Here is a 19,773-nt window from a genome sequence, read left to right as displayed (position 1 = left end):
TCCTCTTTTGCAGGTAGAAATAGAAAAGCGAACTTCCTCAGTGACTGGGCCTGCTAGAAAATTTTTAAGAAATGAGGTGTGAAGGAAAAATATATGGACACAGTACAGAGCTACACAGAAATGGAGACATATAAGGAGATGAAAAAGTGGACAAAGGACCCAGAGGAAAAATAAAGAAAGAAAATGTATTTGTTAAATGCCTATTATTATATGCTAGGTGTTGGGTGAAAAACATATTCCTTATACCCCAGAACCTTACGGAGACAAAAGCAGCATACCTGTGTGATGATGACGACACTGTCACGTATGAGTACTTGCTCTGTGCCAGGCAGAAAGGTGCATGTGGGTAGTGTAGGGATATGGAGTAGGGATTATCAGTTCTGCCAGCGAATGAAAATAGGCCAGTGGGTTAGACAGAATGAAAAAGTATGGAGCAAATAGGGGAGTACTGCTAGAAAGAGTGAAAAAAGAGAAAGGAATAAGAGGACTGGATAGACAGGAGTAGGAAGAGGACAGGAGACTGAAAGATGGAAAAGGAAAGCAGAAAAGAAATTAAATGAAAAAGAAGAGGAACTATGTTAGATGAAAAAATGGGTTAGAAATGGGAGGGAAGAGCAATGAGAAGCAAGAAGAAGGAGAGCCCCTGCCCTTTTCGTGCCATTCTGGATTGAATCTCGTAGTGTTCCTTTACACATGTATTTGACAGTGAAATGGGTTCACTGGAACTTACCCTCTTTATTGATTAAGGTACTTCTTTGGGAGCTTCACACAAGTGGGAAAGAGCACTGTGAACTAGAGAAGGACAAGTGTTGTGTGGTTAGAGGTAGTTTACCACAGCCTAAGAGCAGATCTCTTTAAAGTCAGAGAGCCCTGGGTTTGAATTCTGACTTAGCTACTTAATTCATAGTTGGGCAAGTTATTTGATCTTGGGTCTATAAAATGAGGATTATAATACCAGGGTTATTTTAAGGATTAAATAAGATTTTATAAAGTACTTAGCATAATGCCTGGTCTGTAGTCAGCGCTCCAGATGTGGGAGCTATCATTTTTGTGGAGAAATAAGATGAATAAATAGCACTATTACTGTTTTATCAAAGCCACATTAAACTTCCTGCAGTCACTTATTTGGTCTTTTAAAAATTGTATTTTTTAAATCAAATGAATATATGCCTACTAAGAGATATCTGGAAAATAGAAAAGTAGAAAGTAGAAAAGTTACATACCTTCTCACCACCCAAAATGATCATTATTAACACTTTAGTGCATTTCTTCTTGTCCTTTTTTCTATATACTTTTTACATAGTAGTGCTTACTTTATAAATAATTTATATCCTGTTTATAGTTTTTGTGATTAACAGTATAACATGGGCATGTTCTCATGCTACATAAAATATTCTTCAAATATTTTGAATATTTGTATATTCTTTAAATACAGTTTTTAATGACTGTGTAGTATTCACATGGATGTAATAATTTATTTATCATTTTTTTCTATTCTTGGACATGTAGGTGGTTTTAAAAACTCTTTTAAAGCTATTTTAAAACTAATATTCATGAAAACAAATATATGTATGTATATGCATGACTGGGACATTGTGCTGTATACCAGAAATTGACACATTGTAACTGACTGTACTTAAAAAATTTTTTTAAACCCTAATATTCGTAATAGTTTATGAATCTCTTTTTCATATTCAGGATTATTTATTTAGAATGAATTCTGAGAAATTTAAGAACATTTCAACAGCTATATATATGTTATATATATACACATTTATATAGTTAAATGGTTTTCCAGACTTTTGCTGCCCACAATAGATAAGAATGCCCATTTCACTCTCCCATTATTATTCTATAATATTTATGTTATAGACAGGAGGGTATTTTATTAATATTTTAATTTTCTTTTCACTTTCTTAAAAATAACATTTTTCTTTTTATAAAATAATATGTTAGAAAAATGGGAAAATACAGAAAATATCAAGGAAGATATTAAAATGACCTGTGATCCTTGTGTATTAGTTTCCTAAGGATGCTGTAACAAAATATCACAACCTGACTGGCTTACACAACAGAAATTTATTGTCTCACAGTTCTGGAGGCTAGAAGTCTGAGATCAAGGTGTTGGTAGGGTTGGTTTCTTCTGGAGAGCTGTGAAGGAAAGATCTGTTCCATGCCTCTCTCCTTGGCTTGTAGATGGCCATATTCCATGTCTTTTCACTTATGTTTCCTCTGTGTCCAAATTTCCTCTTTTTATAAGGGCACCAGTCAAATTAGATTTTAGGGCCTACTTTATGACCTTACTTCAGTTTGATTATCTTAGTAAAGACCTTATCTCCAAGTAAGGTCACATTCTGAGGTACTGGGGATTAGGACTTCAAAATATAAATTTTGGCGGACACAATTCAACCCATAACACCTCTCTACCCAGAAGTATCCACTGTTGAAAGTATGGTGTGTTTTCATCCATTTCAGCGCATATTTCTGTGCACTGTTTAATAAATAATCTTGTAATATTTTAGCAGGAATAACACATCTTGTATATGAAAAAATTATCTGGAAACTAAGTTACTCCAGTTTTCTTTATTCTTTTCTTTGGTATGTGAGGTTAACTAACATATATATTTGGGGACAACAAAAAATTAAGTATCAACTTTGTATGTCTCTAAAGGAAAATTAAAGTGGTATTGAAGATCATGAATTTATACACATATGTATCATTATTTAATAGCAATAATAATGACAATGCCATAATACCAGCAAAATAAATTTAAAAATAGATAATTTTGCTGTTTATTTCTAGGTTCATAGTTTAAAGTCAAGGAAAATGAAATTGTCAGCTGGGTTTGAGCAGATGATAAAAGAAGGAGGAGTTCGTTCTCTTTGGAGAGGAAATGGTATAAATGTTTTAAAAATTGTACCTGAGACAGCACTCAAGGTTGGGGCCTATGAACAGGTAAAATGTTATTGTCTGTGGAATTTTATAATAAAGATCCAATTTTAAATTTAATTTTAAAATGTAGGTTTTTATGAAAGAGAAAATTGGTGTGTGCAAGCAATAGATGTCAATGTGAATATAAGTGATTTTGTTTATTCTTGTTCATTTTTGCTACTTTCATATGCATTTTCATTTTTGTTAACACGAGGTGTTCCATGGATTACTTTCTAAGTATAATATAATCTATCATATTTTCTATTATAGTTCTTTGAATTTCAGTGTCACAGTGTAAGAGGCCCTCGCAAAACATTTCAGTATTGCTTTTCCTTTGAGCAGTTTGAATGTTTGATTTAAAATTTGTTAATCTGATTTAGGATTTTACTTTTGCTTAAATAATTTACTTTGAGATGAGCTGTATTTATTTTCAACCAATGTACGTTATTGACATCACATAAGAGTCTGAATGCTCTCTGTGCATCTCAAGTTTTCCATTTTCACTGTAAATCTTGTAGTAATTATTTTTCTTTAAACATTCTTGTAGTATATATCATTAAATTGATTGTTTTTGTAGAAACTTGGTTCACAAAAAAGGTCAGAAGACCTCAAAATTTTAAGAAAATGTAAAATACAAATAATATCCTTTCTCAACCTAAATCATTGAAAAGGAAATGAATGGATGAATAAGATACTAGACTTAGTTGCAATGCATATCTTAAAAACATACATCTCTTACTGAAATAGGGATTTGCTTACTCATTCAACAAATATTTCTTGCATTAACAAATGTCTCTTGAGCAGTTAATGTGTTCTAGACCTTGTTCTAGGTGCTGGAGATATAGCAGCAAACAAAACAGAAAAAAGAGAAAAAGCCTACCTACCTTCGTAGGATTTATGTTAGCATATAGGTTGGAGGAGACCGATAAATAAATAAGGTATATGGTACACCAGATGTTGATGAATGCTATGGAGAAAATAGAGGGTTGAAATTGGAGATAGTTTAAGAATTGACAACTCTTTCAAGAAGTTTTTCTGTGAAGAGAAAAGGGAAATGGAATGGTGACTGGAAGAGGATGTGGAATTGAGAGAGACTTTTCTAAAAATGGAAGAGGCAACAGCATGTTTGTATGCTTAGGGGAATGGTACAGTGGAGGGGGAACCACTGATGACAGGAAAGAGGAGAGAGTACTGCAAGGAGATTATTCTTGAGTCTCTGAGAAGGTGAGGGAAGATGGGAACTGGCTGTCCTGGAAGGGCTGGCCTTGGTTAGGCACTTCCTCAGTAGTTAGAGACACTCTACTAAGTGGGCACAGATGCAGGCAGGTTTGTGGAAGCTTTCTTCTAGTGCTTTAGTTTCTTCAGTGAAATGGGAAGCAAAGATACATTGGAGATGAAATGTGAGGAAAGAGGAGAAGGTATGAAATAGTATTCTGGGAGAGTGGAAAAGCAAATGGCTAGAGGAAATTAAATAAGATTGCTGGCAGCAAAGGGTCCAGGTGAAATTCTTTTTGTCTGATTATACAAGTCCAACAGTACTCTGGTCTGTGTTTATGTACTGTGTGAGTATAGCCCATTATCTGGCCCCTAGGAAGTCCATGGGCAATTAGCCACCAGATTATCCCTGTGGGTCAGGGTGCCCTTGTTACAACCCTGGGCTTATCTCTTAAGATGATTATACTCACCTTGCTCCTGATGATTAAGTGCCACCATTTGGCCTCTACTGTTCTGGAATTTACCATCCTCATTGATACTAATGAACCTAGTTCCATAGCAACATCCTCTGTGCTGTCAACCCTGAGAATAGCTATCATTGAGCTTCTCAACAAGGACTCTCCTTTCATCCTAGAAACACTGTCGACTGGTAGGTTCTCCAGCCTCATAATAAAATTCTTTCTAGGTGGGGAAGGTATAGCTCAGTGGTAGAGTGCATGTTTAGCATGCACGAGGTCATGGGTTTGATCCCCAGTACTTCCATTAAATTAAAAACAAACAGACCTAATTACCTCCTCCCCCCAAAATACAAAACAAAAATGAAAAAAAATTCATTCTAATGTTTCCACCTTCCTGAGTCTACTGATCCCTTCTTCAGCACTTTGCCAAGATTTTGGCATCTCTGCCTCATTTGCTGTCAGGCATAATTATGTCCAAGCTTTAAAGATCCAGCCCAGCAGCATATTAGGACAGGTTTCAGGTTTGTGTCATTAGAGCCTGAATAAAATCTCACCTTTCCAGCAATATATTCCACCCCCAAACCTCCACTACTCAACACTCTTACAATCTACTTCCTATACATGTTTGACTGGTTCCTTCCAGTCCGTATTAGTCAGGTCCTACAGCAATTTGGCCAGAATGCTATTTATTCCAAGAACATAGGCTGTATTTCTTCATTGGGCTGTCTGAGGCCTAATCCAGAATTTTCTGTCTCAGGAAGGGGCTGAGACATTTATCTACCGGTTTCTATCCCAAATTATTTGAGGAATACTCTTAGGACGTAAACTCTCCCAGAATTCTTGATTGGACAGGTTACCATAGCTTTGGAGAAGGCCCTCAGGCAGAAAAGTAGAGAGATGAGAGACTTCGCTTTGGATGGGGTTCTGCCAGTGTGAGTCTGCACAGAGCTGTCCAGATGTGATGCTGGGCTCTGGGTATGTCTGCTGTGGCCAGCTGTCTGCCTGCTTAGGTTTAGGGGCCTGAGAGTTGGTGTAGAGATCAATAAAATACAGGGTTGTATAGGCTATGCTTACGGGTTTTCTTTCAAAAACTTCTTATATTTGTCTGTTTGCTTCCAGTCAATACCACATGAAGTAGTCACATCCCAAAATATCTCTCCTGATATTTTATTTTCCAGCTTCTGTGCTCAGTCATTCCTTCTTTTTCTCATTTTTATAGTAGGCTACGTTGATGTCAACTGAAAACATAGGCTGATATCATATGACAACATCCTCAATCTGAATTTTGCAGATAGGCAGACTCTTTAGGACAATCTTGTTTCCTTCCCTTGGGGCGCCAAAGCTGGTGGCTTTTCTGACTTGGAAGCTCTTCATTTCTTGACTACCAAGCCAGACAAAGAAAACTCCTTTTGGAGAGCTCTGTTCCCTTCCACCTCTGCTTGCAAACTGGCTTTGGAGAAGACCTCAAGGCAGACAAGCGGAGAAATGCATTAGCTCCTTTCTCAGATCTTCCTAAAAGCAGCAAGGAGCAGGCAACACTGCCCAACATTCTGAGGTTTTACAGTCGGTTTTCTTAGAACTTCAGGCTCAAAAAGCACATGGTCTACCTTCCCAGTTATCACAGGAGGCAGTTTTATTAAGAATTTCCACAAAGCAATGGGAAGATCACCTTCTAAGACTGTAGTATTTGTGTCCTAGTAATAAAGCCAGTGCCACATACTTTAGGTTTTAGTTATGGCATCACCCTCCACCTAGTGACCAATTTCTGTACTTGTTAGGGTTCAGTCTAAGCTGTTGTAGCAAAGACAGTCCAAAATACACTAGCTTAAATAAGATAATGGCAAGTGGTCCAGGGCTAGCAGTACAGCTCTGCCATCTTCAATACACATGTCCCAAGGTTGCACCCGTCTTTGCCATTTCTCAGGTGGAGGAAAGAGGAGTTCAGGACACGTATCTTTAAGGGAGTGTCTCAGGATTTGCATATCCAGCTTTCCCTCACATCTCATTGGCCAAAGTTAGTCATTTAGCCACACAACCTAGCTGCGAGTGAGAAGACGAAAATGTGGTTTGTAGGTGTCAACTCTGTTACCAAAAGGAAGAAAAAGGTAATCGGTACTGGGAACAGATGGCAGTCTCTGACATATTAACTGAACCAGTCACACCTTCTGATGGGGAGTTACTGATCTGAGAACCAGGGAGTTAGTTCACAGAGAGCAGCTGAATCATACTGATGGAAGACCACCAGAAGAGGCAAACAGAAAAGCGTTTTGCCCAGGACGTGACAAGACAACCTGCTTGCTAAGCTATCTCGGATCCTAAATGAATTTCCAGTTTCAGTCTCCAAGAAGCTTGACTTGGTTTAGTTCCTGTGAAGCCTGACCTTCGTGTTACTTGCGTGCCCTTTATGAAATACTACATTCATGAGTGGCTTAAGTGATTTAATATTGCTAACTTATTCTGGGGAAAAAAAAAACGGAAAAGGAGGCCAAATAGAGGGGTCTTACTTATTATCTTTTTGTCTTATTACTTATTATCTTAGACAATTAATTGCATAAAAATTAAAATCAAGTATTCTACTAGATGCTAATGTTTGGTGTCTGAAATACTTTTAAAAATAATTTTTACTATTCATTAATGTTGTAAACTTAGAAACAATATATATATTCCATCTCAGTAATGTTATACATTTCAATACTTTCATTTATACAGTATAAGAAATGGCTTAGTTTTGATGATGCTAAAATAGGAATTATGGAAAGATTTATAGCTGGTTCATTGGCTGGTGTAACTGCCCAGACCTGTATTTACCCCATGGAGGTATGTATTATTATAAAATTTTAACTAAAGTAATGCTTTTAATGTGAATTATAATTTATAAAAAATAAATGAATCCCAGATCAGGATCTTGTACAATAAACAGCTTTATACCTACAGGATTGCGTCTCATATCAAGTGTCAGTAGGACTTGGATTTTTTAATTTCTTGTTTTAGGATAAAGGTAGTTTTATAGATATGCCAAGAAGATAAATAATTTCATTGACTGATTATTTAATTGATTGATAAAATCACTTATTCATTAATCAAATTAAATTTGTATTGTGTACCCACAAAGTTTAAGGTACTTAAACTAGATACAGAGATGAGTCAGTTGGGCACTTTGGTCACGGAGTTTATAGTTTAGAGGGGAGATAAAACATGTACATTAATAATGGTGATCCAAATATGAAATGTAAATTCTAGAAGAAAGATCAATATGAGGTGCTATGGAAATTCAGAAGGGGGAAATTATTTCAGTTAGGGATTTCATGAAGTACATGAAGAGAGTATGTGAGTTTGGCTTAGAATCTGGATATTCAGACATGACAGGGGAAAAATGCATTTTAAGTGGAAATAATGACTTGAGCAAAGGAGCGGAGATAAAAGAGTAGGTATTTAGGTTTGGATAGGGCAATACCATAAATAATGGGTTGGGGCCAGATCAGAAAGACTCTTGAATGCAACTCAAGAAATTTAATTTTAATTTCTTAAAAAATGAGAAGGTATTAAAGACATTGGATCTTGAAGTATAATCCTGGTAAAGTTTTTTAGAGCAAGAGAGGCTAGAGAAATGAGACGGTTAGATACAAGATGTTGCTATCATTCAGGGAAGTAATAATAAGAGCTTGAAATATGATAATTGATGAGGAGAAATTGACTCACATTAGAGCTGCCTTGAGACCTGACAACTTGAGAGGTGGAAAACAGGAGAAAGGGAATGGAAGATGGCAAAGCACTGTCTGGGTTCTGTGCCAAGTGTTTAGGAGAGTTATGTCTGAGTTACATCTCTAACAGCCTACTGGAACCTATGTTGTCCTCATAACCCTTGTTATATTATTACTTTATGAGCACAAAATGAACCCAAGTTATATTAAATTACAGCTTATAGGCCTCACTGTTACAATAGTTCCCAGAGTATGTATTTTAAGCATATATAGAATGTGTTTTCCATATTGGTTCTTCATTTTACGATGACTAAATAGTTTTAAACTTGGATTTTGGCTATAGTTGCTTTATTTTAAAGCTATAATGCTATCTCGAATGATTTGTTTCAGAGTATGCTGACTTACACCACATTAAAGGGGTTTGAGTAGGTGTATCAATCAAAGCCACAATAATTAAATATATTTTCATATTTAAATAATTTTTTAAAAACTCTGTACTGTATCAGTTGTTCATAATTGAGTCATTTAGTGAAAAGTTAAAATTATGTTTAAGATGCTCTCTTTTTTATTTCTATGATAATTAGTAAGTGTTGTGATGTAATGCAATTTACTAGACTGCTATAAGGGTTGAGTGAATCTGATCAATATGTTTTTATTATATTATTTCACATTTAGGTTCTGAAAACCAGACTGGCTGTAGGTAAAACTGGACAGTATTCAGGGATGATTGATTGTGGCAAGAAGCTTCTGAAACAAGAAGGTGTTAGAGCCTTTTGCAAAGGTTACATTCCTAACTTTCTAGGCATTATACCTTATGCAGGTGTAGATCTTGCTGTTTATGAGGTGAGTTTATTCTCATAATATGACATTATGTGTTAGATTTGAAAATTTGGTTCAATACTAGTTTTTATTCAAAAAATCTGGTTATAAATGACTTCATGAAGTAGCTTCTAACCAAGAAGTAAATTGAATTGTTTTATTTGGCTTTTTTATATGTTAGTTGTCTGATGTTCTAATAATAAGTTTTTGTTTGGTGGTTTTTTTGTGTGTGTGAATTAGTTTTTGGTAATAATAATTAAAGACCTTTCTACGAACCAGCATCACCCTGATACCAAAACCAAAGACACTACAGAAAAAAAAAGAGAAAATTATAGGTCAGTATCTTTGATGAAAATAGATGCCAAAATCCTCAAAATATTAGCAAACAATTCAACAACACAGAAAAAGGATCATAAGCATGATCAGGTTGGATTCATCCCAGGGTCACAAGGATGGTTCAACATATGCAGATCAATCAGTGTGATACACCACATCAACAAAAGAAAAGACAGGCAACACATGATCATTTCAGTGGATGCATAAAAATCATTTGATAAAATTCAACATCCATTCATGATAAAAACTCTAACCAAAGTGGATATAAAGGGAAAATATCTCAACATAATAAAAACCACTTATGACAAACCTATGGCCAGTATTATGCTGAAGTGGTGAAAAGCTAAAATACATTCCCCTAAATTCTGAAACAAAACAAGGATGCCCACTCTTAACACTTCTACTTAACATAGTCTTAGATGTCCTAGCCACAGCAGTCAGGCAAGAAAAAGAAATAAAAGGTATCCAAATTGGAAGGGAAGAGGTAAAATTGTTATTATATGCACATAATACTCTAATAGAAAACCCTGAAGACTCCACACAAAACTATTAGAACTAATAAATGAATTTAGCAAAGTAGGAGGATACAAGATTAATACACAGTAATATGTTACATTTCTTTAAATTAACAATTAAATATCAGAAACAGAAAAAAAAAACCCATTTAAAATTGTGTCCAAAAAAACCCCATCTAGGAATAAACTTAACCAAGAGGTGAAAGACCTACATGCTGAAAACTGTAAAACGTTGATAAAGGGAATTGAAGATGATTCAAAGAAATGGAAAGATAGCCTATGCTCTTGAAATGGAAGACTTAACATTGTTAAAATGTCTGTACTACCCAAAGTAATCTACAGATTTAATGTGATCTCTATTACTCTACCCAGGAGATTTTTCACAGAACTAGAACAAATAATCATAAAATTTACATGGAACCACAAAACAAAACAAAACAGAATTGCCAAAGCAATGTTGGGGAAAAAGAACAAAGCTAGATAAACCTCCAAGACTTCAGACAATGCTACAAAGCTACAGTAACCAAAACAGTGTGGTATTGGCACAAAAACTGACCTATGGATCAATGGAACAGAACAGAGAGCCCAGAAATAAATCCACACACCTACAGTTAATCTTTGACAAAAGAGGCAAAAATATACAATTGAGAAAAGACAGCCTCTTCAGCAAGCAGTGTCGGGGAAGCTGGACAGCCACATATACTTCAATATACCAAGACAAGGAAACAACCTAAATGTCTATTGACAGGTGACTGGGTAAAGAAGCTGTGATATATTTATACAATGAAATACTACTCAGCTATAAAAATAATAAAATAATACAATTTTCAGCAACATGGATGGACCTGGAGAATGTCCTTCTAAGTGAAGTTAGCCAGAAAGAGAAAGAAAAATACCATATGATATCACTTATATGTGGAATATATAAAAAAAAAAGACAAATGAACTTATTTAAAAAACAGAAACAGACTCACAGACATAGAAAACAAACTTATGGTTACCAAAGGGGAAAGGTGTGGGAGCGATAAATTAAGAGCATGGAATTAACAGATACACACCACTATACATAAAATATATAAAAACAAAGATTTACTGTATAGCACAGGGAACTGTAATCAATATCTTATAATAACCTATAATGGAAAAGAACCTGAAAAAGAATATATATAACAAATCACTTTGCTATACACCTGAAACTAACACAATATTGTAAATGTACTATAATTCAATTTAAAAAAAAAGAAAAATAAGAAACCCTCAAACTGAGCTGAACATACTCCAGAGCTATTTGTGGCAATTACCCAAATACTAAACATTTCACTCTGCACTTGTCACTTCATTTTTCACCTAGGATATTATTCTCTTTATAATTTGTCTCGCAGTTTTCTACTCCATCAATGACTTTAAACTTGAAACACCCCCATGAAGAAGAATTAGGAAATATCTATGTTTGTGAATTACAAGTAACATTAAAAGCTATAGGAATAGGAGCCATAGTTCTGGGGGCGGGGTCTGAAAGAAATAATTAAAGACTTATATGCTGATAAAATAATGGTTTTCAACTCTGGATGCATATCAGAATCACCTGCACATGGATCTTTTAAAAAATAAGATTCTTGGACTATATCCCAAGATATTCTGATTTAACTTGGAAGAGGCCTGGGATTCAGGTTTTTTAGCTCCATAGAAGAATCTGATGTACAGCTAAGACTGAGAAAACTGAGGTCTTACTGCACAGTTGTGAAAATGAGAATTGAGAAGAGTAACTGGGGACTGTGAGAGGAGAGGCAGCATAGAGATAGCAGATCTCCTAGTGTAGTGTAGGTTACTCCCCATTCAGCCATTCATTTCACTTTTATTGCCATATATCTGTTTCAGGTAGACCATCTTAACCATATATCTTTTGGTCATAAGGATGAGGTGAGAGTGTATGACTAGATTAACTTAAATTCATTCTCAATACAGGAAGGCTAGCTCTTTAGGCACAAGCCCAATGGTATTTTTGGCAAGTGGTACCACAATTATGCGAATAGCTAATTTCATTTAGCATTTAAAGAAATATACTTACATTTTTGTAGAAGTTTTAAAGTATTGAATATTATAGCATGTATTTATTTTCTTTTTCGCTTTCTTGCTTCTGTGATCTTATTAAAATAAATTCATCAATCCTGTTTATGTTGAGCTCCCTCCATTCTTTTATTTCTACAGTTAAATATCTTTTTGCTATCATAACAGAGTGCCATCACACATTTCTCTATTGTTGCATGACTGTTGTAAATGCACGCTGAGTAAGGACATTTTTAAATTTATTTTTTTAAGAAGCATCAAATTATACATTTCTTAGTAATTTCCTCAGTATATAAGTGTATCCTTTAATAAATGAGTAATTCTAAAAGCACCTAGTGATATTTTAAACCCATTATTTCTATATAATTTCTTCTAGCCACTTTTATTCAAGGAAAAGCAAATTTGGAAAGATGAATATTTCTTAAAATTTGAGAAAATGTGGTTTTGTTAACCTAGAGTGGATTATGCAGTCTTTTCTACAATGTTCTATTAGTCTCTCTGAGAATCCCCAGAATTTTGCTTTGGTCTTTGAATATTATTACAAACTGAAACAATCAAGCAAAACAAAATAAACAAAACATGCACAGAGAACAAACATAGGAGAACTCAAACTGAGATTGTTTGAATATGTTTATTTGAAAACATCTGTGCACTCTGTGCCTGATTGGGCAGCAGAGATTGTCCCCTTTGTACAAGGAAGAAGAGGAACAATCTTTTGTAAAGATTTTGGAAAGAACAGTTATTAAAATCAAGTGACCAAGCTTGACTGCCAGTAATCAGCTTTGTGATGTGATAACTTAGTCTCTCTGAATTTGTTTTCTCATTTATAAAATTTATAAAATGGAGATAACATTTAGAGCATTTTCATAGACAGTATCTCTGTAACATATATGAAAATGGTCTCTATAATTCTTGAATCAAGTAGCTATTCAATGTTTATTGGAATTGAGAGAGCAATTAACTTCATTCTACTTAGACTTGCATAGTAGTTAAAGGATATTTACTACTCTTCTCTGCCAGTTTTTGAAGAATTATTGGCTAGAAAATTATGCAAGAGGCTCTCTAGACCCTGGGATAATGATTTTGCTGGGATGTGGTACATTGTCTCACACTTGTGGTCAAATGGCCAGCTTCCCTCTGAACCTTATTAGAACTCGCATGCAGGCTCAAGGTGAGTTTTTTTTTTTTTTTAAGTGAAGTAATAATAAGTTTAAAAAATTATTTACAGTAAGTTTAATGAAGTGATAATAAAAACTAAATTAAAAAACAGTTAAAAATAAGTTGTTTTAAATGAGTAGAAATTAATGATTTCAAAAACAAAAACTGTGAAATTAATAAATCGGAAGCTAGCTCTCTGAATTTTAAAGCATGAATCTTGAATTTATTGTTTTATTGTGGAGTCTTTTGTGAATTTTATATTTTATTTCTTCTCCAAAATTCTATTTGGAATTCTACACATTTCCTTCAGTTACTGATGATTGATCTCTATAGAATTTATGATTAGGAAGTACCGAGCAGAACAACAGAAAAGATTTTGCTTTCTTCAAATTGAATCAGCATTTACTCAGTATGAACATACAATTTGCCCCTAGTTCTGCTCTTTTTGTCATATTCTGCATTGGGAACTTAATACACTACTTGTGGAATTGAATGCAGTATTTTTTTATTCAGTCTACTTAGCAAGGAGATACTAAGCAGAAAGGAGGCTTTCTGTTTTGTTCCTCTCAATTGAAATGTTAGGAATTTAGATGTTAAGAGAACACCTTTGTCACTTTTTTTTTTTTTTTGGACAGGGAGGAATTAGGGGTTTTTATTTTTTTAATGGAGGTACTGGGGACTGAACCCAGGGTCTTGTACATGCTAAGCACGTGCTCTACCACTGAGCTTCACCCTCCCCCCGCTGTCACTTTTCAATAAGAAAAAAAACCCCACACAATCTTCTTATCTTCCCAAGTAAACTATGCAAGGGGTCATATGGTAAGTGATATTCTTTTACATTCTTTTTCTCCCCTTTTTAGTAAGATTTTTTGATTTATTTATATTGCAATTCAGGTGGAGAATCTCTCTATCCATCCACCCCCCTATCAAACTATAATGTCATTACCGAGTTCCAGATACTCCTTTAAGGTCCCTTATGAAAGAATTTCAAGTGCTGTCCAATAGGACTTCCTGCAGTGATGGAAATATTTTGTATTTGTGCTGTCCGGGATGGTAGCCACTAGTCACACAGGCTGTCAAGCACTTAAACTGTTGCTAGTGCAACTGAGAAACTGATTTTTTAGTTTTACTTAATTTTAATTAACTTAGTTTAAATATGTAGCTACATGTGTCTAGCGACTACCATTTGGACTGCACAGGACTATTCTGTAGGTAGGGAGAGAGGTATAATTTCAACCTCTATAAATTCTTATTAACCATTTGACTAAATGTATAAAGATTAAATATTGAATTATATTAATTTTTTTCCAATTTATAGCACTGAAGGAAAAAGGAGCAACAGTTTCTATGATTCATCTCATTCAAGATATATATAACAAAGAAGGAAAAAGGGGATTTTTCAGGGGTCTCACCCCAAACATCATAAAGGTGCTTCCTGCAGTAGGCATCAGCTGTGTGACTTATGAAAAAGTGAAAGGACATTTGGGATTAATTTAGAAGATAAATATCAAACTGTTGTCATTACTATAATCACTTGACTGCAAGATAATACTTGGGTTGTAAAGAGAAATTTATCTTTTCCTGAAAGAAAAGAAGTATCAGATAATTATTAAAATATTTTCTCTTTATGTATTATAAAATTTATAAAGTAAATAATCATTTTGGTAAAGTTCTTTAATAATTCAAAATCCTTCATATCTACAGAATTCAATTTACATTTCCCACCTCTCTCCCTCAATATTAACTTGAAATTTGTTTTTGTTGAGTTTGAACTTAACCATAGTAACACTATAAAACACTTGGTCAGTTGTAGCAGTGTGTTAACCTTTCTGTATTTAAACAATTATTTTAAAAGCAGAGTTTGAAAATGTTTTATACACTAAAAGCAGAATCAGTGTATTTAAAATGATGTTATAGTGAATGATCAAAGTCTGTTTTCCTTTTTTAAGCAAAATGGAACATGGATTTCATAATTCCTTCTATCAGATTGTGGATGGAATAATGATAACATTTTGCTTACTTCTCTGGGTACTTTTATTTGTAAATATCAACACTGTTGGTTCATTTTTATTCTTGATATTTTTAGATGTTATCAGGAAGTCAGCACTGAGAACAAATCAGCATTAGATGAATTTTCTTTTATCTTCTGGTTGAAAACATTTGAGAGAGTTTTTAAAATTAAATCCATTATTTCATACTTGTTGAAATAATTTTTACTTCAACTTAGGAGTTCATTGAGTCAACTGAAATTCTAAATCTCTCTCCTTAGTTTTATAAAAAAAAAAAAAATCCCATTCTTTGTTGAAATTGAAAAAGAGTGTGGCAATGGGCTGGTTGGCCAGAGTAGGCCTCAAATGAAGAACTGCCTAGCTAAACAGGCTAGATTCCAGGCTTTGAGCCTTAGCCTTGCTGATCCAAAAATCTGGCTTTACTAATTTTCTCAACCTGATCAGTTTCTTGGTGATAGGTTAATTGAAATTACTCACAAGACTGAGTCTTGATTTATATCACAATGCAAGCTTATTAATTTATAGTGGAGCTTAATGCTTTCCATTAACCAGAATACTTTCACTCCTCCTCCGGGCACATCTTTTCCTGGTATCAAGGTACCCTGAAAACCAAATAAGTAATGAGAAGACTGATGTGGAGTTAGCGAGGAAGATGTTTTTGAGGAATGTTTTCCTCAGACCAGTCCACTTTTTAGGTGGGAAGAGTCGGAAACCATGTATACAAGGGAGAGGAGCTGAGACCTGATGTAGGAGAGGAGAGAATTGTGGAACTTTAGTTAAGACAAGCCACAGACTGCCAGAAAGGAGGGAGGCCAATCTCACATGAAGTCCTGGAAGCGTGTGTGTAAGGAACCTGAGTGATTGTGGCGGTTGTGCAGATAGGCTTTTTAAAAGCATTCCAAATTGACAAAACAGCTTGAGCAGTGACGTGGAAAGGGGAGGCTCATGGAGCACTGGGGAAGTTGCAAGAAGCCTGGTCATTTTCGAACATCCGGTGTATAGAAAGATACAGTGAGATGTGAGGCTACTGCTGTAGGTTGATGCCAAGTCCTGAACTTTGAATTGTGTGTGATAACGATGTGATCTGGTGTAAGAAAATAACTTTGACAACAGAACAAGGCCATTGAAAGAGGGGATAGTAGAGCCAGTGAGGCCAACGAGGATGTTATTACCATAGCCCTAGTTATAAAATCCTGGCTTCTGAGGGCTTTTCTTTAGGTTAAATAGACCCAATTATTGTATCAGAAGTCAATGTCAAAGGCTGTCTTTTTTAACATAAAAAAATTAAAATGCATTTTATTTAGTACCTACTATGTGCCAGGTATTATTTCAAGGCACTATTACAGGTCCTCTTGCTTAATTCTAACAGTAGAACGTTGAGATGATTATCCTAGTTTCCAGATGAGGAAACTAAGTTTATAGAGGCAAGTGCCTTGAACAGATAGCCTAACATTTCCTCCCTCTTTAAGGATTGCGCTCATCCCACACCCTCAGAGCCAGCCTCTTTTTTACATGAAGGCCTACTGTCAGCCAGGACCTCAGCTATGGCCTAGATATTTTATAAAATCTCTTGAAGTGATGAAGTGATGATTTAGCCCATTGTCCTTAGGGTACAGCCTCTCAGTTCTCTGAGGTTGAGTCTAGGCCTGCTCTTAGATACTGAGGATGCTTGAGGGGTAACCGTTATGTAAAAATTGTTATCATAGTGTACCTTGAACAATGAAACTTGGGAGTTGGAGTGAATCTTGAAGAAACACCAGAGATCTTGCCTGATTGCCACACAGAAGAAAATACCTGGACAATATTATAGGATCTGTGGTGTCAGAAGTTGAATTTAACACTGAGGCACCCTTCTGCAGTTTTTCAGATACCATTAGAGCTTAAAGATCTGCCCCTTCGTGGGTTACCTTGCAGTGCTGTGATGCAGATGAGTGAAATTCTGTTTCATGGTCTCTGGAGGGTTAAGAGCATGTTATAGGATATAACTAAGATTACTGGATAGGTTAAGGAGTGGTTACACAAAAGACTTAGTAATATGAATTAAAGATAGAAGGACCATAGCAGAAATGATGATCTGGAGATGCTTGGGATTAAGTGTCCTTTGAAATTTTTAACTCCAAGAAATCCTTGGACTTCACACAGAAAGGTAAAGGACTCCCCAGATAATCACAGAGGCCGTTCAGGAATTTATTCGCAGTCCGCAGGAGAGCAGTAAGCCTTAAGAGCTCCAGAGTCCTCTAGCAGGGCACCTACTTCTCTAGCTTTGTGCAAAGCCTGTGTTCCTGAAGGCAAGGCAAAACTTCTTTGTATTCTCACTCTCCTCAGACTGCATATTAAAAAGACAGTATATTATTCTATTCACTTTGGAAAGAGAAGTTGAGAAAATTATAGCATGTTGATCATAACATGCTGAAAAGGTGGTTATAAACCCTTGTAAAACCCAAAAGCACCCAAAGGTTCTCAAAGTCTGTAACATTTCAGGAAACAGACTATTTTTATTACTCTCATTTCTAGATTAGGGTCTAATTTTGTCAATAATCCAGTTTCAGACATTAGTGAATCTGTTGTAGGTATGTGGAAAAAATCTTGAATAAAGAACTTTTCAAGTTCTTTGTAATTTTACAGGGGGTTAATCAGTCCACTGCATGATTCTCCACTTCCATTTTTCATAAAGGGATGGATCTCCTTGGGGATGATCATGGTAGACTGATGGATGAAACTGGAGTAATGAATTGCCCTCGAAGCTGTTCAGAGGGTGTCCGTCTCTGCCTTGTCCGAGTCCCTTCTTAGATGTTCTTAGTGATTATCAGCCTTATGGAAGCAGCCTTGCTGTGCCCCAGAACAAAAGGAGTCCAGACTGGCAGAACAGCGGGAACATCCTCACCACTAGTCTCCCACCAGGGGTCAGTCGGTTTATAGTTCAACACATACGTGCCAGGTGCTATGCCAAGTCAGGTGTATAAAGAACAGTAGAAGCTTTAGCATGAAGCCTCATAGTTCTCTAAACTGACAGCTGTCCACCATACACCACCATGGGAACGGTGGGACACAGGGGAGCAGTCTGTCCGGCTCCCCTCTGCTCTGGCACCTGGGAAGAGACCTGCCCTGTACTTTAGCCAGTTGTCTGGCGCCTACCCTGTTACTGGAGAACTTGAGAGCCTTTTCTCCTCCTCCGAAATTTCTGACTTCATCTCAGATAGATAGCTATAAATTGAACCTGACTCTTCATCTGCAGATACAGCCCTTTGAGGTTTACAGCTTTATGCACAGATCTCAGTTCTAACCTTCACCTCATCCAGACCCAAGGTCTCATGTTCCTTTTCTGTGTAGACATATGCCTGCTCTTGTGAGGCTCAAATGAGATAAGGAATATGGAAGTCTTTTGAAAATTACAAACCTTATGTAAGAATATTATACTTTTAGGGGAAATAGTGTATTGTGCTGAGGTAGGAAGTAAGGATACTTTGATTCAGAAAGACCTCAATTCCAGTCCTGTTTCTATCATTCTTTATCTTTGCTATTTGGAGATTCAGTTAATCTTTGAGTCTCATATTCCATATTTTTTAAGTGAGGACAGTAATATTGCCTTTCATAAACCTTATTGATAGAATTGTTTTCAGAACCAAATGAGATAAAGAATATGAAACTGCTTCATAATATATGAACAGCCATATAAGTCTCATTTTATTAATCCATCCAGTATGGCGAGAATACATGTGGAGTTAGTAAGACACACTTAGACTTCAAAAATAGGCACCTGTAATACTGGTTATGATCTAGATCATTTATGTAATGTACACTTATGTACCAAGGTGGTCGCCCCCTGGTAAGCCATTGGCAGGGAAGGAGCCAGGTCTTAACTTGGCAGGCACAGGGGAGAACTGTACTGGAGCTGGATCACTTTGAGGGTCCTGGCTTCACAATGACTGACTACTCTGCAGGCAGAGTATTTATACCTGACATTTTTGTCTTTCAGCTGCAAGGTTCTTTCCATCTGACGTCCAAGTCATGGACTTGGGGGCACTGTTTATTTCCTGTTTCTTCTCATGTTAGGTAGACAGCAGTCAGTTTGGACATTGGCCTAAAATGTTCCTAAGATAGAGGGAAATAAATTGTTAGTCTAACTTAGTCTGTTAGAGCTCTCTTACCACTAATAACTAAGTTTTGACTCTGCATAGAGTGAACCTGTTTCTTTTTAATCTTTGTTTCTTTATAAACTAAAAGGTAACTGCAATTTATTGCAATCCCACCAGGTTTTTTTTTTTTAACATACTTTGTCTCATTTAATTCTCTCAAAATGTATATAAAATAGGTCATCACTATTTTATAAATATTACAAATAAGACAGACTCAGAGATAAGTAATTTATCCAAGGTAACACAGTAATTAAAATTCAGTTCTGTTGATACAACGCTAGTGCTCTTTCTATATACTTATTATATACAGTAGTACAATGATCTAACGTAAGTCCTGGGGGATTGTTTAAGACTCTTAGAACAATACTACATTGAGACAGAAATGAAGCTGGGCACCTTATCATTTGCTCTGCTTCATCCAAGAATT

The 19,773-nt window shown here is 35.6% G+C and overlaps 1 protein-coding gene across 1 annotated transcript in view; it reads left to right on the top strand.

Annotated features, from left to right (window-relative positions):
• The window catches only part of LOC105085672 (mitochondrial adenyl nucleotide antiporter SLC25A24), a 48,864-nt gene extending 34,166 nt beyond the window's left edge, over positions 1-14,698 (top strand). The window contains exons 6-10 of the mRNA XM_010975936.3: positions 2,804-2,956; positions 7,315-7,422; positions 8,982-9,149; positions 13,064-13,214; positions 14,520-14,698. Of these exons, the coding sequence (XP_010974238.3) occupies positions 2,804-2,956; positions 7,315-7,422; positions 8,982-9,149; positions 13,064-13,214; positions 14,520-14,698 (759 nt within the window). The remainder of the gene's footprint in view (positions 1-2,803; positions 2,957-7,314; positions 7,423-8,981; positions 9,150-13,063; positions 13,215-14,519) is intronic.
• The last annotated feature ends 5,075 nt before the right edge of the window (positions 14,699-19,773 follow it).

This window comes from Camelus dromedarius, chromosome 9, assembly GCF_036321535.1.
Source record: "Camelus dromedarius isolate mCamDro1 chromosome 9, mCamDro1.pat, whole genome shotgun sequence".
Lineage (NCBI taxonomy): Eukaryota > Metazoa > Chordata > Mammalia > Artiodactyla > Camelidae > Camelus > Camelus dromedarius.
This window is presented reverse-complemented; position numbering and strand designations above follow the sequence as displayed.